The following is a 24,694-nucleotide window of genomic DNA, read 5'->3' as shown; positions in this document are numbered from 1 at the left end:
AGTGTCAAGCTATTGTGTCATCCATTGTGAAGTAATCGTCTGCAACGAGTGCGCAGTGCCGGTAGTTTATTAGAAAATCGCTCCGACTGCTAAGGATTTCATTTCGTTTGTTGCGCTGTCGAAGTGCGTTCTCTGTACATTGCTTTTCAATTTAAACTGATCATTTATTTTTAAAATGTGTGAATTAACTCTTGAGAAGCGCCAGGCTGTTATTTCAATGCACAAAGAAAACATTTCAAATGTTAGAATTGCTCATCAGGGCGGCTGCAGTGAATCAACTGTTTCTGGACCGATAAAGAGATTCAAAACCGAAGGAAACATAGATTAAAAGCCTAGATGTGGTCGTTCAAGGCTATCTTCTAAACATGCTGATGCTACATTGACACGATTATGCCGTAAGAATAGATTTTCAAGTTTTCTACACTTGTAAGAGAATGGAATGAGTCCACGTCTGTCATTGTCAGTCCCAGAACTGTTCGTAGGAGACTCTGTGAAGTTGGTTACAAAGCACAAGTACTTAGAAAAGGCCCAGTGCTGACGAAAGCAATGTGGAAAAAACTATTGGGCCAAGGGGCATAAAAGTTGGAGTATTTTGGAATGGAGACAATTTATATTCAGCAACGAAAGTCGTGACAAGCTTGGCAACGTTTGGCGTAAAGCAAAGGAGATCATGAGTCCAGAATGCCTGTTTCGTACATCAAAACACCCAAAACACTTAATGGTATGGAGGTGCATATCATCCAAGTCAAATGGATGGCTTCATTTGGTTCAGGGAACCATGAATGGCGACAAATATGTTGGTGTGCTGAAGGATCCATTGCTTCATAGTGCACGTAACATATTTCCAAGGCATAAATGGATATTTCAGCAAGATCTAGCACCCAGCCATGCATCGAAAAAAGTAAGACAAACATTACAGTTAATTTTAAATTTCATTCCATTTCATTTCTTATCTCTATATGGAAACATTCGTTATTTTAAGTTAAGGCTGCATTTATAACTTAGAATCATCCTAGAATTAAACGAGAACTTCAGAAAACAATAATTAAAGTTTTGCACCATGGAATACCGAAAGAAGTGATGCAAAATCTTGTGGATTCCATGCCTAACTGAGTGGTTGCTGTGATCGAAGCAAGAGGCGGCTCAACCAAATATTAAATGCTTTTCAGTTAACTTCAACTCTTTTATTATCTTTTCTGACCAAAAGAACTTGAAATTTTTTCTTAATATTTTTTTTCCGGGGAACCAAAATGGATTCCAATACTGATAACTTGTACATATTGTTTGTATTTTATTCTTTTTGAAATTAAATTTTTTTTTGTTCAATAACTTAATTATATCTTGCTTTTAGACTTATTTGACATATTGACATAAAAATATAATTAGTAAATATCACTTTTGGGGCTAATTTTTTTAAAAAAAACTTTTTAAATTTCTCAAACTTGCAATATTTTTGACCAGTAGTATATTTATTATTAAAATCTTTGCTTTGACTTCTACGAAAGGTGAATTTCTATAAGTTTAAAGCAACACAACTGAGTTAATGAAATAATTTATAAGATAAACAGCAAGTTACATATGTAAATTTCCAGTCAATTGTATTATTTACAAAAAAAAAAAAAGATCGTTTTTACAGGGTTAAAAATATTTTCTTATAAATAAGGTATTAATTTCGTTTTAAAAATTAAAACAGAATGTATTCTGTGAATCGATGTCCAAATATTGACAATTGAAATATATTATGAAAATAAATTATTTTTTCACTCTTTTCGTCTGACATGTTTTACTATTTAAATCGACATTTTCTGATTATTGCCAAGACATTATTTATTATAACTAACTTAGAAAATTATTTGTTGAACTTCAATTCTTCTAGGAAATGCTGAGATAATGAACTTGAATGCAATAGTTTGCAAACACTTTAAAAAGATATATCAAAGATTAGTTTTGTTAGTATGCATAAAATATCCTTCCGAAAATGTGTGATAAATTTCAATAATTATTGCACAAGGAGTTATTGGTATCACAAATGTAGAATTTGGCCAATCCTTTGAAGCTTTTGAGTTATCCGTATTATCAAGACATCATTGATAAAACCAACTAATAGATTTGTAAGCAGAGATGAGTTTGTCAAAAAAAGTTTTAATGTTAATTACAAAAGGAATAAAAAGCTGTTAAATTAAAGAATCAAAATCAAAAACGTTCTTTGTGATTCGATTTTGATTTGATAACAGACAGGATTCAACTTTTATATGAAAATATAATGCATACTTATTTATGTAACATCAACTTTAAGTTAATTTCTTAATTTCCATTGCAGTTTTGAAGTTTTAATATAAATGTTTTTAAAAGTTCAATGAACTGAAACTTTTTCAACTAATTTTTTAATTATTTAGATTTTTACAAGACATAAATTTATTATTTCGAGAAAATAATAAGTGATATTAATTACTTCTAAGCTCATATAAATGACATTTTGTACGTTTTTTTCTTCTTTTCAAAAATAATGGAAGAAAGAATATTTAATCTTATATTAAAGAGGATATGGATAAAGATGATGAAGGAATATTCATATTGTCTTTTGATGTACTATAATTTTTAAAATATTAGTCTGTTAAACTAAATAATAAATAAGAAAGACATAGAAAGCAGTTAGAATAGTGTTCGCTATAAAAATGTATAACATACTTACAATCTGAATAAGTGTCAGATATTTTTTCCACCAAAGATACTTTCTCATCTTCGGACCAAAGGCGGCAAGTCCGTAATATGTGTACATAATGACATGAATGACAGTATTTATTCCGAATCCAAATGCAATGTAAAAGCCTTAAGTAAAAGAATATTTTATATCATTCATTGAGAAAGGAAACTATATCGATTTGACGTCACAATTTTATGATCAGAATAAATTATATGTATCTTATAATAAAAACTTTATTCTCCGAATGGAAAGCATATGTAATAAGAAGAGGTTTTTTTTTATTATTAGAAATCTCATTATATTCAATTTTGTCTTTAAAATTTTAATTGAAAATTAATTGTTTTTAAAACTGTCTTTCAATAAAGTCTTAAATAGAAGAGAAAGGGAATTGTTATTAGAACTTCCTTTTCCAATTCACAGGTGATTTAAAAATTAATATAAATAAAATGCATTATACAAGAATTCCATAATCAAGTGGATACAAAATTTGGATCCATCAATCAAAGAACAGGTTTTCTTTGAGTTATACAACAGCTTTTCAGAAAAATGATAAATTTGTGAGAAAATTTTTTAAAATTTTAAAAGAAAAAGAACAAATTTATCAATCGTTCTTTTTCTTTTTACAATTGATAAAAGTTTGGCAAGTTTATCCCATTAATAACTAACGAATATACCCGAGATGCTTGGTTTAAAAGTATTTTCATGTTTCATTTTAATTTGGTTGATTAACAAAATATCAAATTAGACAAACAAAAACATAATTCCTTAATCTATGCAATACATAAAATTCTTTTTCCATCTGCAACTTTATTTTTAAATAAGGTGAGAAAATCGTATGCAGCGAACAATTTTTGTATCTTGCAGCTTTTTGAAACATTACAGAAAGTACCGTACGATTTTATCATTTTTAAATGAAGTTTTATTATTTTTAAAGAAAGATATAAAATATAAGGAAACATATCTAATGTCAATACGAAGACTAATAAACAAAATGATTATAATATAAAATTTTTATTCATTAGAAATAATGAAACTAAATAGGAAATTATCTTTTTAATGTATAGAAACAAGTTTTTAATCAATAGAAATTAATTATTTCATTAATTGTCTTGAAATCTTTCTTTAGATTTTACTTGTGATAAATATGCGAGAAAAATTTCATTTTTCATCAAAATTTGAAAATTTTTAATTGTTTTAATTTTGATGTTGTGCAATAAAATTTTATTTATATAGATTAATTCTAATAATCACACATATTCATTTCCCATAAAATTAAAACAGAGAAACTTGAACAAAAAGAGCTTCATATGTATATTTATTTTTCAATTTTGATTAAAAATGATTATTTAGGCGGAATCATACTGCCAATTTACACCATTATTTTAAATTATTAAAATCTTTATAGTTCTCATTAATATGAAATTTATGATGTGATTTTAATAGATGAATTTTTATTCATTGAAATTGATGCATTGAAATTAATTATTATAAATTCTCAGAGAGTTATCGAGAATCTAATTCATCAGTTACACAAACGGTTAATGCATAATGTATGAAAGTGAAGAAAAATTTGCTAAGTTTGATTTCTTTTGTGTTTTTTATGGTGGGTAACTGCTTTAATAAAAATTTTTATTCGTTGATATTTACTTTCATGCACCCTTTGAGTTTATAAGCAGTATAATAAACCAAAAATAAGTAGTTTTTTTTGTACCCTATACATTATTTTATATATCTTGTCAGCCACTTGTATTTTACTTTCGCGACTTGTCATTGTTGGTAACCTTCATGATGTGAAGGCACACACTAAAGTAGATTAGTTTAGTTTAGTTATATTAACGTCCCGTTTGAAGCAATACTAGGGCTATTTTAGGACGGACCTTGTAATTTTGAACCTCGGTCAGATGACGAGGACGACATCTGAGCTGGCACCCCTCTCTCTACACCACACCACACTAGCGAGAGGACGTTTGGTCAGGACGGATTTAACGTGCAACATACCCCCTTACACGACGGTTCTTCGGTGGAATCGGGTCTCGAACCTGAAACCCTCCTGTTCCGAAGCCGAGACCTTACCACCAGGCCACCGCGGCCTAAAGTAGATTAGAACTTTTTTGTAATAAAACTTAAAAGCAAAGAACTGAAATATATTTATTATTTCGATGAAATTGACCACTCTTATTGATAGACAAAAAAAAAATAATGCCATTACCTGGAACCAAGTGAAGACGATTTATGCCCCAGCTACTTAGTAAGCACATTCCGGCATGATGAAATACGTGAAGAAATGTAATTTGACTCTGTTTCTTTCTCAAAACGAAGAAAACCTGTTAAAAGAGAAATCATATATTATATATTCTAGCACTTCTAACTGCTTTACATGCTGACTAAGACGAGTGTGCCAGGACATTCCCTTTTTTACTTTCTGATTTACGAAATATACAAAGTGTTGTACTTTTAAAGCAAGTTCAAATTCAAAGTGTTGACGAATTTGCACATTTCAGACCTCCCATGAGATCAAAAAACATTTTTTTTGCATTAATGCGATAGAATATTAAATTAATATTAAAAGTACTAATTATGCAGAAAGTATCGTAAGCATCAAAAAATTTGAATTTGAAATTTCAACGAACCTCCACAATTTAGACTTCTCTCATTTTTGGCATTATGTCTGTTTATTTGCGGACACGATAAATCAAAATTCTTTGAATGAGATGAATGAAATTTGCTCTATAATCTTTGAATTAATTATATTGTAGATTCCTATCATATTTAGAGCGAAATCCATTTTCAGGAAATCTGTCTGTCCGAAAACAAGTGAATGCGTAACTGCAAGACATAAATTAATAGATAGATTAAATGTTGTACACATGTTAGCATATAAAGGAGGGATATTCTGGTTCCACAGTTTGAGCCAAATCTGTCTTAAGACCGATAGTCTGCCGTTCTGTAATTTTTCTTGCATATAAATATGATCAGTAGATTAATTCTAAGCATGTAAATGAGATAAGTATCTGAAATTTGATACACAATTTTGATGTTAAATGAGTAGATTTTAATCAAATATCTCAAAGGGTTTAATATTTAGTTGATCTATATTTTAGCATGCATCAAATGAAATAAATAATACAAAGACTTAAATAAATTAAATTTGGCATTTAAGTCTATACTTCTGTGCCAAAGTTTGGTTTTAATCGGCGAAGAAAGAAAACATTCCACGTGTATATTTGATTTTCTTTATTGTACTACGAATTATAATTGCGCTCATGTGTGGTACTGAAAATAAAATTCACAGTACTTGTGGCATTCATGACCTTGCCCATAGTTTTACGTGAGGAGGCAGGAGAATAGCACTTTTATTAGACAAAAGTAGATTCTGAAAAAAGCCGATGCTCTTGTTAGAGACAGAAAAAGTTTTAGCACACTTATGTTCCTTCTAAGAGATATCGTGCGCTGTCCATAGCGAATCCGTTAATTGATTTTAAGCTCATGTGTTGTAGTCTGAAAATAAAATTCACAGTACTCGTGGCATTCATGACCTTGCCCATAGTTTTACGTGAGGAGGCAGGAGAATAGCACTTTTATTAGACAAAAGTAGATTTTGAAAAAAGCCGATTCTCTTGTTAGAGACAGAAAATGTTTTAGCACACTCATTTTCCACGTAATAGATATCGTGCGCTGGCCATAGCGAATACCTTAATTGATTTTAATCAGTATTTTTTTATTTTAATAGTTTTTTAACAGTTAATCAGTGTAAAAATATACAGCAGAAGAATCTTACCGTGTCTAATAGATCAATATGTTTTACCAGATACAGCCACCATCCTGGTTTCAGTGCTCTCTGGAATGAATAATAATTTTTTAAAAAATAATTTGTACCAAAGAGGATAAATATGAATAAACGAATGAAATCTTTTAATAATTAAAATGTGATTTTTAAGTAACTTGCAACTTTGATTTTAGATAATTCTCGAAACTTTATTAGATGTGGCTGTATGTGCACATTCAGAGAAAGTACAAAAGGAAATTGCTTAAAGTCATTCACATTTTGTTTTCGAAATGTCTTCCAAATCAACTGAAAATTGCATTATTATTGTTAAAATTGTTGTTTTGTGGTAAAAATGCAACATTATTTCTTTGGAATTGATCTTCAACATTAAAAAAAATACTAAATCATTCCAGAGTAAGATAATTTGATCTTGATTAGATAATTCAAAAGTTTTGATTATGTTCAGGATGATATTCCCATACACTGCATTTGCAACCGTATTCTTCAGATATTGATCCTTGCGATTTCTCTCCTTTTAAGGTCATGTGAACGATTTGATTTGTAAGAAGAAGCTGAAATTTCTACCTCATCTAAAAAAAATATTACTGAATAACTTTTCAAGCATAAAAGAAGAAGTATTCGGATTAGTAATTGATAATTTTTCGACTGTAGTTAGTATAGTTAAAACTATAATTGAATAGTTATTTCATTTCAAATTTGTAGGCTGATTAAAATTCATTAAAAATTTTATGACTTCAATTTTGTTGGAAAAAATAATGTTGAGTTTAAACCGCGTACATGGTAGAGAAAAGATTAAGCAGATATATTTTCTTCGCTAATTAGGAAAATCTGAAAATGTTACAACATTTTTCATGAACGTTTTAAAATTGAAATTATATTTTTTATTTATTTATAAAATTGAGCGGAGTATATACAGGGTTAGCAAGAAATAAGTTACCCACTTCAGATTGCTCTAAAATGCGTTCTATTGATCCAAATGAGATAAAATTTGAACTACAGGCTATTGAGATAATGCGATTTACATTTATTAAATAAAATAATTAGTACAAAAATTCACCATTAGTAATAAAGATAAAACCATTTAATATAGTTTATAATTATTAAATAAAGTAAAATTAAAATTGCTCAATATGTCCTCCTTTATTTTCAACAATATGCTCTAATCGGAGAACCATATTTTCTACAAAGGACCGGAGTGAGCCTGCAGGAATATTAAGAATATGGCGCCGAATATTGTCCTTCAGATCGTTTAGAAATGATGGTCTTTGACGATAGATATTGGCCTTTCAAATAACCCCACAACCAAAAGTCGCAAGGGGTGATGTCCGGGGAGTGAGGGGGCCATGCTATTGGGAAATGACGGCTGATAACTCGTGGTTCTGTGAAATGCTGTATTAACAGTCGTTTTATATGACGACCAATATGAGGTGGTGCACCATCCTGCATGAAAATGATGTTTTGAAGGCATCCACGCTGTAGAAGAGTTGGGATTACAAAATCCCTCATCATGGTACCGTTGTCCTGTGACGGAACAGGTTTGGTTTTTATTTTCATTTCATTCAAAGAAATACGGTCAAATGATAAAGGTAGTTGTAAAACTACACCATACTGTCACCTTTTCAGGACGCAAAAGTTGTTCCTGGATAACTTTTGTTTGGGCAGAGGGCTTTCCTCTGCCCAAATTCGACAGTTGTGAGTGTTAATTTGTCCATTGATGCAAAAGTGGGTCTCATCACTCCACAGAATGCCCCATGGACAAGTTGTGTCAATCACCATTCGAGCAAGGAACCTGAAGTGCAAAAGTTTTATGGACTTCTAAATCCCCTTCCTGCCACAGGCGCACAGATTTGATTTTGTATGGATAAAAATGCAAAATCTACCGTACGAGTTTTCGTACAGTTGAATGAGGCATATCCAGAACATGGGAAAAGACTGGCAAACTCACACTATTATGCGGTGACTGACTGCTGGCTTCAACGAGCACGGTCGCTACATTTTCAACGATGGAAGACGTTTTTTTCCCCTTTCCTCTACTTGGAAGAGTGCCAAGTTGCCCATTTTTTTGAAATTTCTGCATCATCTTGCGTAAGGTACCTGGAGACATTAGACCTCTTCGTATTTGCGTCATAAGACGAAATTCCTTTAGAGCTACAACGGAGTTTTGTTGATTCTGGTAGAACAATTTCACCAATAGCAGTTTTTCTTGCAACGTAGACATGACGAACAGAGAAGAAACTAATGTTCATGCAGAATCTGCCTTCTTTTTATCGAAAGAAGAATGGTAATTGATATGCGCTGTAACAGAAATTATGTTTCACATTTTAAATACATGCAAATAAAGGCCATTTGTGTTACCACGCCATCTATTAGTGAATTTTTGTACAAATTTTTTAAAATTAATAAATGTAAAGCGCATCATCTGAATAATCTGTAGTTCAAATTTTATTTTATTCGAGCCAATAGAAAGCATTTTAATGCCCTCTGAAGTGGATAAATTCTTTCTTGTTCACCCTCTACATTTCTTCAGTTCTCTTCTCTAAATATCTATTACTAATTATAAAGGATATAAGGGAAAAAATTTCAAATTCTATTTTAAACTTTATCAGTTAAAATTATTAAAGTGAGAAATGCTGACTGTTTAGTTATAGTGTGTCTATTTATAAAATATTTGTTTATTAAATAAAAATATTTAATTATTTAATAATTTATCATTAACTTAAAAAAGAAAATGATTCAGGATCACATACATTTCTACTCGATAGAAAGGCAAATATAGGAACCCAATACAAATCTTGGAGCACTTTTGTACTATTAAAAAAAGTAACGTTACATCAAATTTTTGAATTAATAATAATAAATGATCAGTTAATATTTGAAATGTATTGTTAATATTAATAACAATACATTTGTTAGTGGCAACACTGCAGTAGTGCAAAAGAGTTGTACTAATTTGTATTAAAAACTTTTAATTCCCAAACTGAGTTTTTGTTTATATATTTTGTATAAAAATAGCATATACAAAAAATAGTTTGTATTTAAAAATAGGTTTTTAAATTTTTAATTATATACATTCTTTGTTCATTTTGTTAAATTTTATGCTAAAGCTTGCAAAATATAAAAGCAAATTCACATACTAAAAATTTGATTGGAATATAGTCGTTTGAGGTACATTTGCACCACCATTGCACAGGTGCCATTTCATTTATTTATAACTCTCCAAATATTTCGTAATAAATTGGACTAATTGCTTCCTATTGACATTTCAACTATTTCGAAAATAAGTCTCTTGTTTCTTTTCCTTGTATTTCATTAGATGTTTATTTCCTAGTTAACTAGAAATGCTCTGGAATAAGCTATAAGCTGATAATTCTAATAAAGCTAATTATTTGTTTTCATCAGCTTTTTCTTACCTCTGATATATTATTAGATGCGAATTAGGATTGTAAATATTTACCTCTTCCATTGACGTAGTGACTGAAGGAGATAATGGGGACATAATGGAATAGTATTTATTCGTCGGTGATAATACGGACACCGTAAAAACAAATTAATTTTACATTTACTCCATGCCTTTATTACTAAATATGAGGGAAGATAAATAAAGATTGTTACCATGAGTGCATTAATTTTCCTCATGCTTGATTCACCGTATAATTTTGAGTACCTGAGATCAACAACCCAATAAATTTGAACTCATTAATTTAACAATTCTGTAGGTATCGGTGATACTATAAAGTATTAGTGATACATTTTCACCTTTTCATCGATTTGATTGAAAAATTTATAGATGGGATATAAGAAATAAAAGAATAAATAAATAACTCTGAAAGTAAAAAATATGCAGTCTTTAAACTCGATTCGCTGATTTATAAAACAAAAAAGGGATTTTTCGTACATATGTCTGGGTTTAATTGCTAGTTTTCTCGATTTATAAAAATAAATATTGATTTATCTTTTGTACATATACGATTTCGGAAATATATTTTGATGTTAACTCACTCAGACTGTTTAGCTCCTGATTTTTTGATAATATCAGCTTATATTTAAAAGAAATCAGCTAAAACCTTTGATAATAAAATCTTATGAAATATAAAACAATTTAAAATAAAACTAACACTTCTTTGCTTTATCATTCCGTTCAAAATTTCTCAAAAATACAATCTCCTCAAAATGCACTCATGAGTTGATTCGAAAAGTATTCAATTTGAAATTTATATTACCTGTATTAGTTTTGGAAGTTGCGGATTGTGTCTCACATTGCAGCGGACATCCCAATGCTCTATCATATTTGAAATTATCTGTAAAGTTTTAGAGGAAAGAAAATAAATTTATATCACTTGAAAAATTAAAAAAAAATATACCATGCTTCTCAGAAAAATTCATTCAAATTCTGGCCAAAAAAATTCAATCAGATTTCGCCTTTAATTATAATTTTAAATATTGTAATGAAGTAAGAATAAATAATGAAAGTTTAAAGGTGATATTTTATCTAAAACAGCCTTCATGCATCAAGTTCTTTACAAAAAGAATATTCCATTGTAATCATAGCGCAAGTCAGCCTTTTATAACACTAATTGAGTTCAAAACATTCAATCATGAAAATAGTAAATATTGATATTTTTTTGATAATGCAATGTTAAAGTCTTCACAAATTATTCAATTTTAATTTTAATATTTAGTTATCTTACATCATCCCATTAATTTTATCCGGGGATCACCTGGCATTACAGAGATTTGGTATTATATTCATTTATATATAATTTCATGCACACTGTTGTTCTTAGATTTGAAATCAATAAATGGAAAAGATTTCTTCCCATTCTGGATCCATTTTGCTTTTTACAACTAAATTATGATAAATTTCTTAATGTTTCAAGAATTGAAATTCTCCTTTTTTTTTTTTTCAAGGCTTATATTACACGTGCAGTCATGGGAAAAGAATATCATCGGACAAGAGAAATTGATAAATATGAAAAATTACTGTGACTTCAAACTATGTAAATTTTTAAGGCTTAAATTATATTATAAAATAATAAATTTAAATATATATGTAAAGGTTCTTGATATTTTTTTTGAATTATATAACATTATCAGTTTTGTTGGATGACGGTTTGGAAAAATATATTGGAAAGTTTACTGATTATGCTATCTGAAAGAATAAATAAACCGAGGAAATATCTCTGTTTGTTTGTAGAAAAATATATGTGCATGCATATATGCATGCACATTCTTGAGTATTTTAATAACAGGCCAACAAGATTATATTTATAAGAAACTGAACAAATTCTGGCCTTTAAAGATAGCTACATTGCTACTGAAATTCAGCAAAAATGGCAGATAAGGTTACAGTTAGATGCGTTTTCTATTATTCTTGATATCTTTGAAACTAAATTGGGATCAGGAAGCCCACGAATTCAGATTTAGACGCTTGTTTGCAAGAAAAAAAATGTTTTACTTTAAAATTAAAACAGAGATGCAATTGCACTATAGCAGCTTCTAATAAAAAGAGCCCTACACAGAAATCTTAAAGTTATGTGAAGAAGTTGAAAGACACACCTCCCCTTTCATAGTAACATTTTCATTTTCATTTAAATTTTGCTTTGAAACATTTAAAGACTAAGAATGATATGGTGTTTATGTGAGGAAAAAATATTTAATTTAGATGGAACATGCTGGCATAATTTTCGTAAAGAATACCACTTTTATTCAAAATCCCAATTCAAAGTGGGCGTATGTCATGATTTGGGTCGTACTTGCAACAGGTGGAGATTAAGGAATTTATTTTTATCGGAAACAATGCGTTATAAAACGATGGGAATTCAGTGTTATATTAGGATTTGACAGTGAATAACTTGTTACTGATTTCATCTCCGATGACATTAGAAGAATGAAAATTTTGACAAAACAAATGCATCTTTGCATATGTCTCTAAATTTTTTAGATGAAACTGGAAGAGGAAAATTCTTCAAAGGCCATCTCGGAGTCCTGATATGTATTCGAAGAAATTTTTTCTTAGAAAACTAAGTGATACACAGTAGGTGTAATATTGGTATGGATAACTGAAAAATGCTCACGCTAGAAATGAAGATGTAGAAGTTGAATGGGGAAGAATAGAACCTTGTGGTTCACAGACGAGTAACAAGACCACAAGACAAAAGTAATTACTCGTGTTTCGTAGCTGTTATCTGGCTTATAAACTTTCACCACAGTATTCTCCCTCCAGTGAGTCGAACGATATGGCTCTTGAGTGATGATGCATTAGCTGTTGAGTCTAATGCGCCTGTACCCATTTGAGTATTTGAGTAGCGCCAAGTGTTATGGCGACCGTGTGTAGGTGAGTGATTACTGTTGCGTCAAGCGAGTCTGACAACTTTGTGTTGCTGCGTGAAGGGAATCTGACGACTTTGGGTTGCTGTGGGTAGATGACGCCACAACACCTGTACGAAGGTTGAAGGTTCATCGTCCGAGGTCACCAATGTAGCGGATTCTTATGAGCGAGGATAGAGCCTGCCACCTTCTGTTTCGCAGCCGAGTAACAAGATCACAAGAAAAAAGTAATTACTCGTGTTTCGTAGCTGTTATCTGGCTTATAAGCTTTCACCACAGTACACAGTATCTCGTGTACGCATAATAAATCCACTTGCAGGATCACGCAACTTAAACTGTGACGTCATTTTGATGAAAGCAGGTCCACCACAAAGGCATGACTATGGGAAGTCATCGAATAGTAGATTGTATTGGATAGATGAATAAGTTCTCATTGTTTTCCAACAGATGCCGTTACCGGAACTGATTGTGTTAGTTTGTGATAGTGACGCATCTATTTACAAGTACTATAAGCAAGGTTGAAATTCAGGGTATGTTATTTGGCGGAAGTACAAACAACTTTAATTTTTATTGCGTTAAATAGTTAAATAATAATTGCAAAAAAGAGTATTTGCGGGGTATTTTACTGCACTATTTTATTCAAAAAAAATCTGCTGTTAAAGCTCACAGAATTCATGCTGTTACTTACGGCGACCATGCTCTGTCTGAAACAACTTGAAGAGATTGGTTTAGACGCTTTAAAATTAATGAAATTTGATCTTGAAGATAAAGAACGTTCTGGCGCACCGAAGAAGTTTGAAGACGAACAATTGGAAGCATTATTTCATTACTAGCATTACTAGTTCAGCTAATCTCAAACTCTAGCTGAACTTGCAGAATCATTAGAAGTTGATCACACTACAGTTTAGAAATGTTTGAAAACATTAGGAATGATTCAAAAGCAAGGTCATTGGTTGCCGTACGAGGTGAAGCCGAGAGACGTCGAACGGCGTCTTTTCACGTGTGAACAACTGCTTCAAAAAAAAGAAAAGATTTTTGCATCACATCGTAACTGGCGATGAAAAATGGATACACTACGATAACCCTAAGCGGAGAAAATCGTGGGTTATACCCGTCCATGCATCAACATCTTCAGCAAAGCCGAATACCCATGGTCCCAAGCTTCTGCTTTGCATTTGGTGGGATCAGCTGGGTATAGTTTATTATGAGCGGCTCAAACCAAACGAAACCATCACGGGGGATCGCTACAGACTATAATTGGAGCGATTAAGCCGAGCATTGAAGGAAAAACGGCCGGTATACGAGCAGAGACATTACAAGGTCATTTTGCAGCATGACAATGTTCGGCCACATGTTGCCGAGCATGGTGCAAAATCGGTAAAAACCTATTTGGAAACGTTCTAGTGGGAAGTCCTACCCCACCCGGCATATTCACCGGACATTGCCCCTTCCGACTACCACTACCGGTCGAATGACACATGGTCCAGCTGAGCAGCACTTCCGTTCTTATGAAAATGCCAAAAATTGGGTCGACTCTTGGGTAGCCTCAAAAGTAGTGTCCTTTACCCACGTGGAATTCAAATGTTGCCAGAAAGATGGGAGAAAATAGGGACTAGCGATGTACAATACGTTCAATAACATGCTTTTTAATGATTTTTTTAAAATAAAACATTAACTTTCACACACACACACACACAAAAAAAACACAACGAGAACTTATTCAACATCACATGCTAGATCTATAATGAAGGTGTTAACAATTATGTGCATCCACAATAAATTAGCTGCTATGTGGATAAGCACTTGAAGAAAAGAAATTTTACCGATTATGTCTTTAAAACGCAATATTTTGAAATTAGATATTAATATATAAATATTAAATTACTAATGTATCACCATAGTATATAATACAATAAATTTTATGAATGAAGATTTAAACATTTCAGTGGTGTTACTTATAGTTTTGCGTGATCCAATCACCGCAGTTATGCCACAAATCCAAGATATTTTTTTTTATTTTTAAATTTTGCAAAAAGACAAGGATTGTAAAATTTACAAAAAAAAACAAGAGCAAAAATTTTCATTTCTCCTATAATTTTTAAAAATGAACTAAGTAAAGTGAGGGATTTTTTTCCTAATAAATATTTTGCAATTGATCGAATTTCATATTTTAAGATACTAAATGAACAGTCATGAGAAAAAAAAAGGAGCTACCCAAATTTAATCCGCTATCAATCATTGTATGTGGAAATTAAAAACATCATTTTAAAGATATTAATGCATGCCGACAGATTCTGCTCCAAAAATTAAGGGATTTGAAGCAGTAAGAGACGCGCGAGGATAGAACCTGGGACCTTTGGGTTAGCAGTCCAGTAACGATCCGATTTTACCAAAACAGCTGCTCGGGCAGAAGCGCTGTTACTGGCTTATATGCAATTCACCACAGATTATTCTCCTAAGGAACTACTCATATATTTAAAATCGAAATATATTTGAAGCTTCCTATGACATACTCTTTCTGAAGTTATGAATAGATTTCTCACGTATAAATTGCCCAGAGTACAAATGTTGATTAAAATATCGTAATTACATGAGGAAGCATTTGATGTTTCATCTTAAGGAGCCTTTTCTATATTTTGGTGTATAAGAGTTTTCTATTTTCTAAATGTTGGTAATAGTCATTTTCTAGCATTCATAAAATAACATATATAAAACATTATTTCTATAATTTTCGAACATTTTTAAAAGCATCTTTAAAGTTATAATCTATATTTGCAATTGATTGTTACTCGATGCATGCATGACCAGACATTCATGTGAACATTTCTTGTAGAAGTTTGCATATTTTCAGCAAAAAATATTTAAGAACATGTAATAATATTAAGAATATTATATAAAATATTCTTATTCTTTATTATATAATAATATTATATAATTAAATATTAAGAGCTTGTAAGTTTTGTTTAAATTGTCCCTGAAATTTAAACATGATTCCTGTGAAAGAACCAAAATTGAAAGTTTTTTTCTATAAGCAAAAGAAAAATCTTTTATTGTTTAAGAAGTTTTAATTTTATTGTTAAATTTAATATCTTATCGACACGGAAAAAATGAACAGATACATAGTCATATTTCAGCATATGCGTAGCCGAGAAGAAACTTTTCAAATTTTGATTTATTTCCTCCCTAGAGGCATAATTTGTACAGAGAAAAAGAGGTAAGAGATGCGTCAGTGTACATTGCAATACAAGATCAAAAAGGAAGAAATGTTTTCCCTTAATTGATTTTATTATGAGATTTTGATAGGGATTTCTTTTGCACTTGTCGACTTAGGAAAGGGAATCTTAAGTATCTTTAAAAGAATGTTGTAAGCATAGGGACTTTTATCCCTTCACTTGGAGCGTGAGAAAATGCCGAATTCATTAGTTTTCTAGAACGCTTGTTAAAAATAAATAAATAAAATGTGAGAATTAGATCAAGAAATAAGGGAACATTTTAGAATGATGTTAATATGGGCTAAATTAAGATAAAAATTAGGAAATTAATTAGAATTTAAATTAAGAGATATCATTAGGAGATATTTATGTTGGGTGTATTAGTAGGCATACAAAGTAGAATCTCGTCTTAACAAGCATAATTCGTTCCTGAATCTTGCTTGTTATGTGAAGCACTTGATTAGCAAATTAATTTTTTCCCTAATAATGCGTTCCACTCCGAAAAAATACTCAAACGTCTTTATAATAATATAATTTATTATTTAAAATGAATTCTTTCTTTGGAGGAAAATTATCTAATGATATTTGTCTTTGGTTACTCTTTCAAATTTGGCAAACAGCATTATCGTTAAATAACTTTGTAGCTCGTATAGCTACTGCCTTAATAGGGTGATGCTTCTCTAAATGCCTTGCCCTAATTTCTCATATTTTCAACATCTCCTGGTTTCATTGGAAGGTTATTACTCTGTTGAGATCTATTATTTTTTCCATTCTCGACCAAATCTCTTTTACTCGACACAGAATTCCACAAGTTCTTCATTAATTTTGGTTATGCTCTTCCACCAGATCATTGATTTTAGTCTATCCACTTCTAGTTCCATAACACTGGAAAGAGTCGTAATCTCGTCAATTAAGAGTCAATAGGCATTTGCTCAAATCTTTCATAGTCATGTTCGACAACGATGTTCGGCCAAAGCTTTTTCCGTGCAGAAATAAGGATTTTCTTCAAACACGTGCTCAACACAGACTGATTTATAAGATGCAATTCAATTCAGTAGATGATTTTACAATGTTTCCCCATCACTCATTTTTGGAAACGCCGTTCCTTAAGGGAATCATATATTTACATTTTGTTTTGATCTTTAAGCAGATTAGACTTATATATTTCTTAAAAATTTGCAATTAATTTATTGTATAATATAAACACAGAGTGAGATAAAATGATGCTTTGCTACCTTAAATCGCTTCAGTAAACATTCTCATACTGTAGTATTTTAAAGTGGGTTGATTAAGTACAACTTGGATAATAATTTAAGAAAAGCATGTATTTGATTTCTTTTTATTACATAAAAACTTTAAGGTTTCGGTACTCATTATTAAAAAAAGAGAAAGTAAAAGAAATGAACATTACCTCATATGCAATAATGGCGTTGACAGTTGCTTGAAAAAAATTGTAGAAAATAAGAGTATTTTTTAATTCAAATGCCTTACGGTTTTCCATAAGGGCAGGCCCTATCCATGTTACAAAAAGAACGTATGCTAGGAGGATTGAATACAAGATAGAAGGATTTTTGAGCACATATTTATTTTCGATATCTGAAAGAAAAATGTATGAGAATTTGAGAATAAAATAAATAAAATAATTATTAAATTGAATTTCAAATAAAATTATCATTTTAATCAATATAAAAATTTGGAATATAAGTAGGGTGATTATAAAAATAACCGACGTATGACCCTCTAGCAAGCATGATATTTTGTATGAATGCATTATACTGTATGAACCAAAGGATGACCTGAAAAACAAGAGCCCAGCTCCAATTGTTGCTATTATACTGATAAAATGAACTTTTATCTTATTTAGATATTTTAAATTTGCATTTTATAGAGAAAAGAAATCCTTACAGGGAAAAAAAGCAAAATAGAGATGAAAAGGCATTTTTAGCGCGAAAAACAGTGTCACTAGACAAAGGTAATAGAAACGAAAATATCTGCAATGTGTATTCTTTTAGAATTGATGATGATATAGCTACTAAAACTATGTGATGTTATAAAAAGAAAATTTTGCATATGAATCCCTTTTAACTGAAGAAAAAATATATCTTTATTGAATAAAAAAAGCATAGACAATTTAAGATATGATTCTTCGAAATAAAGGATTTTTTTTTTTTTGCCAGACAATATTAAAGAAGATACATTTTAATTAAATTTAGTATAAAAGTAGCAACTTTCGTGAGTGATTGAAGCTATAAATTTCATTGATACTGAGGGATATAATCATGGCTAACATTCCAGTTCTATGTTTTAAAAGAAACTTTTATGGTTTTAGAGAAATTCTTTAGGTTTTCAGATGTATCAATCATAAATAATTCATACTACTTCTGAATTATCATCTGATTTTAAAACAATTTATGTGTTGATAAAACAATCAAAGCAGGGATTTTTATAAAATTCGAAACGTATTGAGGAACCATGACTTCCATGCTCGTGTTGGTAGGAAGAAACTTTGTATTAGTAAAGTGAATCAGAAAGAGAGATTGAAATTTGCTCGATGCCATCTAGAATCAGGGCGGCGGCAGCCAACTTATCTGGAATGGCACGAGTAGCTTTGGAACAGAATCTAGAGTTTATTGACATTAAAGTCAACAAATATGGTTACTTGGACATTCTTAAAAGAAATTCAAGACAAAGTACTCAAAAGTGGGAATTTTAACAACAGTACAATCCGATTCAAACTTTCTATATTTATTGGCTATGAACTCACCATTTACTGGGATTTCTATGGCAATTAAAACCTCAGTTTTAAATCTTAGTTCTACTTAATCCTGTAGAACATTTAGGGGATAATGTGCAACATTTACAAAAAAAGAAATATTAGGAGTAAAAATATTTTGAAACAAAAAGTAATTGAAGCATGAAGAAATATTCATATAAATACATGCAAGTAATAAATTAATTCAATGACAATAGACTGAAAGAAGTAATAAAAAAACCAAAGGCCGACCAATAAAGTGCTAAAATTGTGTTAGTAAATAGTAGAAGTATTTTTTGTTTATTAATTTTTAAGTGTCCGAATACCTTCTTGGATTGAAATTCTCTTGCAAAAATATTGCAGTATTAATTATACTTTAATTTTTAAATTTAAAAAATTGTTTTTCAGTTGCTTATATATTTTCATACCTTGTGGAATGAGAGACAAAATTTGTTTTGAAATATATAGTTTCAATATTTTTTGTCTAATGAATATATTGTCACGCATCTTGGCGTTCGATTACTTTTTTGAGTGACTGTAGATATGTACATTGCCATATCTGAAGATACTGTTAGATTCAGATTCCGCACGCCGACTGCCATGCGAGTCACCCTTGGTTCACATCCATTATATAATAAATAGTACCTATCACTCTACTTACTTAGACGAACTCTTCTCAGTCATAATGGGGAGCAAAAAAGGATTGCAAAGCAAGCAAGTAAGTCAAGTCAACCAACTGATTCTCCGACCAGTCACGAAGGCACACGGATTTAAACCATAAGGCTGAATGACCGAACCACCGCAACAGCAACACTGGCGGGAACTGTGGTTGAGTCCTAAGGGCCATCACCGGCCATGGTACAACCCTCTCCGAAGGAAGTGCGTTCCGTCATCGATGGGAGGAGTCAGAACCCCCACTTATTTGTGTACCCTCCAGTGTGGCGAGATCCAACCACCATGCCGGAAGCATCTCATCCTTATTTGGAGGTGCCCCCCTCGAGGGTCTTGCAAAGCAAGTAAAAAAGTATTTATCTAAATAGATTATCCGAAAAATTAGACGTGAGTCATGGCAATGAACATGTTAAATTTGATTTTCATATTGACATCAATTCAGAAAGAACTTGAAAGGTATTGCTTTTTCTTAGCGTTTTTGGTAATATGCTGTTTAAATGTTTTGGTATTTTCTATTATTTTGTGCTCGTGAATGATAGAGGCTATGAAAAAATAGTTTTTTTTCTCAAAGATCTTCTGCTCTTCTGCAGTAAAAAGATCAATCTTTTAAAGAAGAATATAGTTAATTTTCCTTAATTTTGATACTGAAACTTCAATTAATTCATTTTGATACTACATTTTTCTTAATGCTTCATTTAATTGGTTCCTATATGTAAATGCATGCACGTTTTCCTTGATAAATAAGGCTATAAACAACATTTTTAAAACGATTTGCCTGTTTCAGGAAACGTATGTAAATTTAAATAAAACATGAAAATAACTTTTGCCAAAAATATGCTTTAGCAAACGTATGCAAATTTGTATAAAATTCATAATCATATCATGATCATATTATTAGTCACTTATGAAATAATTTTTTTACAATACAAAGAATGTACATTGTTTTCATAAATTTCTAAATAATTTGTTTTAAATAAAAAAAAATCTATTTTAAAAAGTTTACATTTGGAAATTTATAAAGAAATCAGCATGTATTGAGAAATGTTACTCACCGTACGTAAAAATGAAATCATGAATAGTTGCTGCTAATGACATCTTGAGAGTAGTTTATTTGGAATATCCACCTAAAAAATTAATGATATGACGATAATTCACAAGGCTTAAATACACTGGCGGAAAAAATAAAATCCCAACAGCAAGAAAGATTTGTAGTAAATAAACAAAATTTCGCACTTCGCGCATAAGTGTGACGCTTGCAGCGCCATTTAGAATTTGCATATCAGGTTTGCTTTGAATGCTTGCTGTAAAGTTCGTGAGCGTTTTTTATCTTTCAAATTTGGCGTATTGAGTTGATGATAGCCAAGAATATCTTTAAGAAGAAGAAGAAGAATCTACTATGAACTACTCACAGAATTTGAACGAGGTCGCGTAATAGGGCTACAAGAAGGTAGATTTTTTCCCAGCGATATTGCAGAAAGACTTGGCCGGAATGTATCCGGCCAAGATTGTTGGCCAGTGGGCTTGAACACTGCTCCCAATGATTGTTGGGAGCAGTGTTCAAGGGATGGTACTGCCCCAAGGAAACCGGGTTCTGAGTGGAAACGTAGCACTACTAAGAGGGAAGACCGCAGTATTCTGGGTACGGCTGTGGCGCATCGTACTGTGTCTGCGGCAGAAATTCGAGCTGCAATTGGTTCCACAGTGACACAATGAACTGTTAGAAATAGGTTACTTCAAGGACAGCTCCGAGCCAATCGGTTACTTCAAGACGTCCTGCATTGTACATTCCACTGACTCCAAGACATTGGTGTCAAGCCAGAACTTATTGGAGGATGGAGTGGAGATTTGTTTTGTTTTCTGATGAAAGCAGGTTCTGCTTTGGTGCCGGCGATGGCCGTGTTTTGGTCAGAAGGAGGCCAGGGGAATGCCTGTAACCAAACTTCTGCGGCCTAGACACACTGGACCTACAAATGGAGCCATGGTCTGGGGAAAAATTTCCTATGACAGCAGGAGCACTCTCATGGTTATCCCAAACACACTGATTTCAAATTTGTACGTCAGTCTGGTAATTCAACCTGTAGCACTGCCATTCATGAACAGCATTCAAGGGGGGAGTTTTCTAAGAGTATAACGCTTGCCCTCACAATGCATGCACATTTGCAGGCTTGAATTCAAAATTCTGGAGGATACACCGGTTATTAATGTAACAGCATTTCACATTTTAAATGCATTTTCTTGAGCTTAAATTAACCTGTGATCTTGAAAATTATATCAATTCAGCATGTTAACTAGACAAATGCATTGTCCAAATTTCATTACTCTGCAATAATTTTTTTTGTCGTCAGTGTATCTTAAAAAGTACAATTATACTTCCTGAACTAATGTGACATTATTACAGAAATTAATAAATTAATAATTTTATAAATAAAAAGAATGTAATATTTTTTTTTAGAAATTTTCGAATTAGAAATAAATTGGAACATAACATTTTTAAACGTGTAATGATAAATTTAAATGTCGGAATGTCATAGTAGACCTGTTATGCTTTCCTTTTATTATTTACTAGTCAGTAAATAAGCGCGCCCAGCTAGTTTGCCAAAAATATTGATTATATTTAATTTACAATAAATCATTTATAAATAAATTCATATCCATGATTTTCTGAAGCCATGTTATTTTAAGTTGCTATTTACTTGTGCCCAGCTAAGTTGCTGAAAATATTGATTACATTTAATTTACAATAAATCGTTTAGAAATAACTTCATGTCAATGATTCTCAGCAGCCGTGTTACTTTAATTGCCTTACTAAAGTTCTGTTTATTGTGTACATAAAGTTCCCTAATGGAGACCAGTCCCATAGCATTATTAAAAATGAAAGGGTCCGGTCTATTCTCTAAATTCCACGATATTTTTTCATTCATCTTGTAAACTAAATAGATATTAAACAAAATCCTTCTTTCTCAGTTTTCAACAGTGGAAGAAAATTTCTCGATTAAATGTTTTTGATGAAACAATGAAAACAGTTTGAATTTCAGAGTATTCATATAATCTGTTGATGAATACTCTGAAATCGACAGATTATACTTTGAGATCAGGCCAAAAACATTTTTTAAAATTTGCCAAAATTCAGAAAAAAATTTGCAAGAATACTTAGTTGGTATCATTAAAAAATGCATTTTTGTAATTTGGAAATGATATAAAATTTGTTTTTATGCAATAATATTTTTGAAAACTGTTGTCGTAAATACTAAAATTAAGCGGGAATATTAATAATTCTTAATTTTTAACTAAGCATTATTAATATTCTGAATACAGTTAACAAACGATAAAAGGAGTAATTTGTTATACATCGAAGAAATGACAGTATAGGTTAAAGACGATGTACAGAAGTTGGATGTGAAATCGGCAACAACTCACGAATCTTTAGAGATGCATAATCCACGATTTTTTGAATAACAAATAATGTTGCTATTGTTATTTTTAAATATTTGTTCCAAATATCTGTTATTTCAATCATATTATTAATTAAAAATTATTACTTAATATTAAATATAAAATTTATTCATTGTAATTAATACTTAATTTACTAATTTAAGTAACGTGTGATTGAATTAATTTATCTATTTCAGCTTACTTCTTAAATTTAATTTTTTTTCAAAACTATTTATTTAATTTCTTTATTGGAGTAAACCATTTTCTGAAAAATTTGAATTAAATATATATGCAATTTCCTTAAATTGTTTACTTAAGTTCTATATTCTACCAATAGATGGCGCCAGCAGTAAACGGAATATATGCAAAGTCAAGTAACAAGCAATTAAAAGAAATTGTATGGAATAGTGCACCATCAAATACGAATATCGGAAAGACAAGGTTACTCTCATGAAGTGGAGCGGCGACTTCACACTTCCCAGTGAAGTCACCGCTCCGATGAATTTCAGTGACATGCAATTCAATGATACGATAATTCCAATAACCGGTCCGTTCACTTTTCAATCCATTCACAGATTTCTCCTCTTCTGTTTTGTTCGAGAGCTTCCATTGGACAGATCGTATCGATTGTTACTTTCCAATGAAGTCACCGCTCCGGTAAATTTCAGTGATATCGTATCGATTCTTACTTTCTATCGTGATCCAAAGCCTGTAATCGAAATATCACCAGTAAGATCGTATCAAGGATTTGAATCACACCCCTCTTTGAAAAGTATTGATCACTGGTATTTGTGACTTTATGATATTGGTTACGTAATAACCACTCGTAAAATATTTGTCATCCCTACGAATCTTTACAAGTCACCTTAAGAAGAACAATCCAATTCCGTGTTGAATTTTTCCTAAGTAATATTTAATAGAAGATTTATTCAAGAAATGCTTGATAACTCAATAGTCTGATAGCTTCTAAAGCAAGTATAAAAGAATGAAATATGTCTAAATATTTTTTATTTCTGTAAATTGTGTCGATTTTTCTGTTTCTAATTAAAATCAATAAATAATACGAATGATACTGAGCGGTCGATTTTTTCTTTCCATTTGGCTTGGACCAAAAGTGCTCACTACAAACGGCAATATTTATTTTCAATGGTTACGCAATGGTACTTGTAGTTAATGTACAATCGAAATATGGTTGAGAAATATAGAGCTTTGTCGTGAATGTAATATTTTTACTATCTATCGTGGGAATATGTACTTTAACGCCTTTTTGCCACCCAAATGAAACCAAAATTTGACACGGAACTAAAGTTGTAGCAATTGAATTTTATTGATTTGCCAATAAATAAGCGAATTTCAATGATTTAAATCGCTTCGTTTATGATTTATTGCAATTACATGCTCTCAATAGTACATATCACGTTTTGGACTTCTCGAGTTCACGTGTACTCGAATAGTTAGAAAGGATTTCGTTCATAATTTGACAGAAAGCTACAAATTGGGTCGTAAGTCTATATGCCAGATTTCATAAGTTTAGCTTAAAGCGATTTTAACTTATCGTATTCACAAACATACATAATGCCAAAACTACGTTTTTCGTAGTCTCTAACGTGGAGATTCGTTAAAATTTTGAATTTGAATTTTTTGGCAATAAAAATATTTCCTCCATGTTTTTTTATACGAGAAAATAAAAAGGCTAGTGTTTTTTGCTTTCTTTTTGCCTTTTTACTTCAAATATTTACTTATGCTTTGTTTTCACATTCTTTACAAAAAATGTTTAGAATTTACAATAAAAAAATCTATCTTATATG

General features: G+C 31.1%; 1 protein-coding gene across 1 annotated transcript in view; it reads right to left on the bottom strand.

The window, feature by feature from the left end:
- Window positions 1–24,694, bottom strand: part of LOC129962949 (uncharacterized) — a 71,979-nt gene that overhangs the window by 840 nt on the left and 46,445 nt on the right. The window contains exons 10-16 of the mRNA XM_056076953.1: window positions 21,250–21,382; window positions 20,935–21,168; window positions 17,442–17,626; window positions 10,712–10,789; window positions 6,483–6,542; window positions 4,914–5,028; window positions 2,693–2,829 (exon numbers count right to left, since the gene is read on the bottom strand). Coding sequence (XP_055932928.1) covers window positions 2,693–2,829; window positions 4,914–5,028; window positions 6,483–6,542; window positions 10,712–10,789; window positions 17,442–17,626; window positions 20,935–21,168; window positions 21,250–21,382 — 942 coding nt within the window. The remainder of the gene's footprint in view (window positions 1–2,692; window positions 2,830–4,913; window positions 5,029–6,482; window positions 6,543–10,711; window positions 10,790–17,441; window positions 17,627–20,934; window positions 21,169–21,249; window positions 21,383–24,694) is intronic.

The sequence above is a fragment of the Argiope bruennichi genome, chromosome 3 (genome assembly GCF_947563725.1).
Source record: "Argiope bruennichi chromosome 3, qqArgBrue1.1, whole genome shotgun sequence".
Classification (NCBI taxonomy): domain Eukaryota; kingdom Metazoa; phylum Arthropoda; class Arachnida; order Araneae; family Araneidae; genus Argiope; species Argiope bruennichi.
The sequence above is the reverse complement of the archived record's forward strand: the minus strand, read 5'-3'. Positions and strand labels throughout refer to the sequence as shown.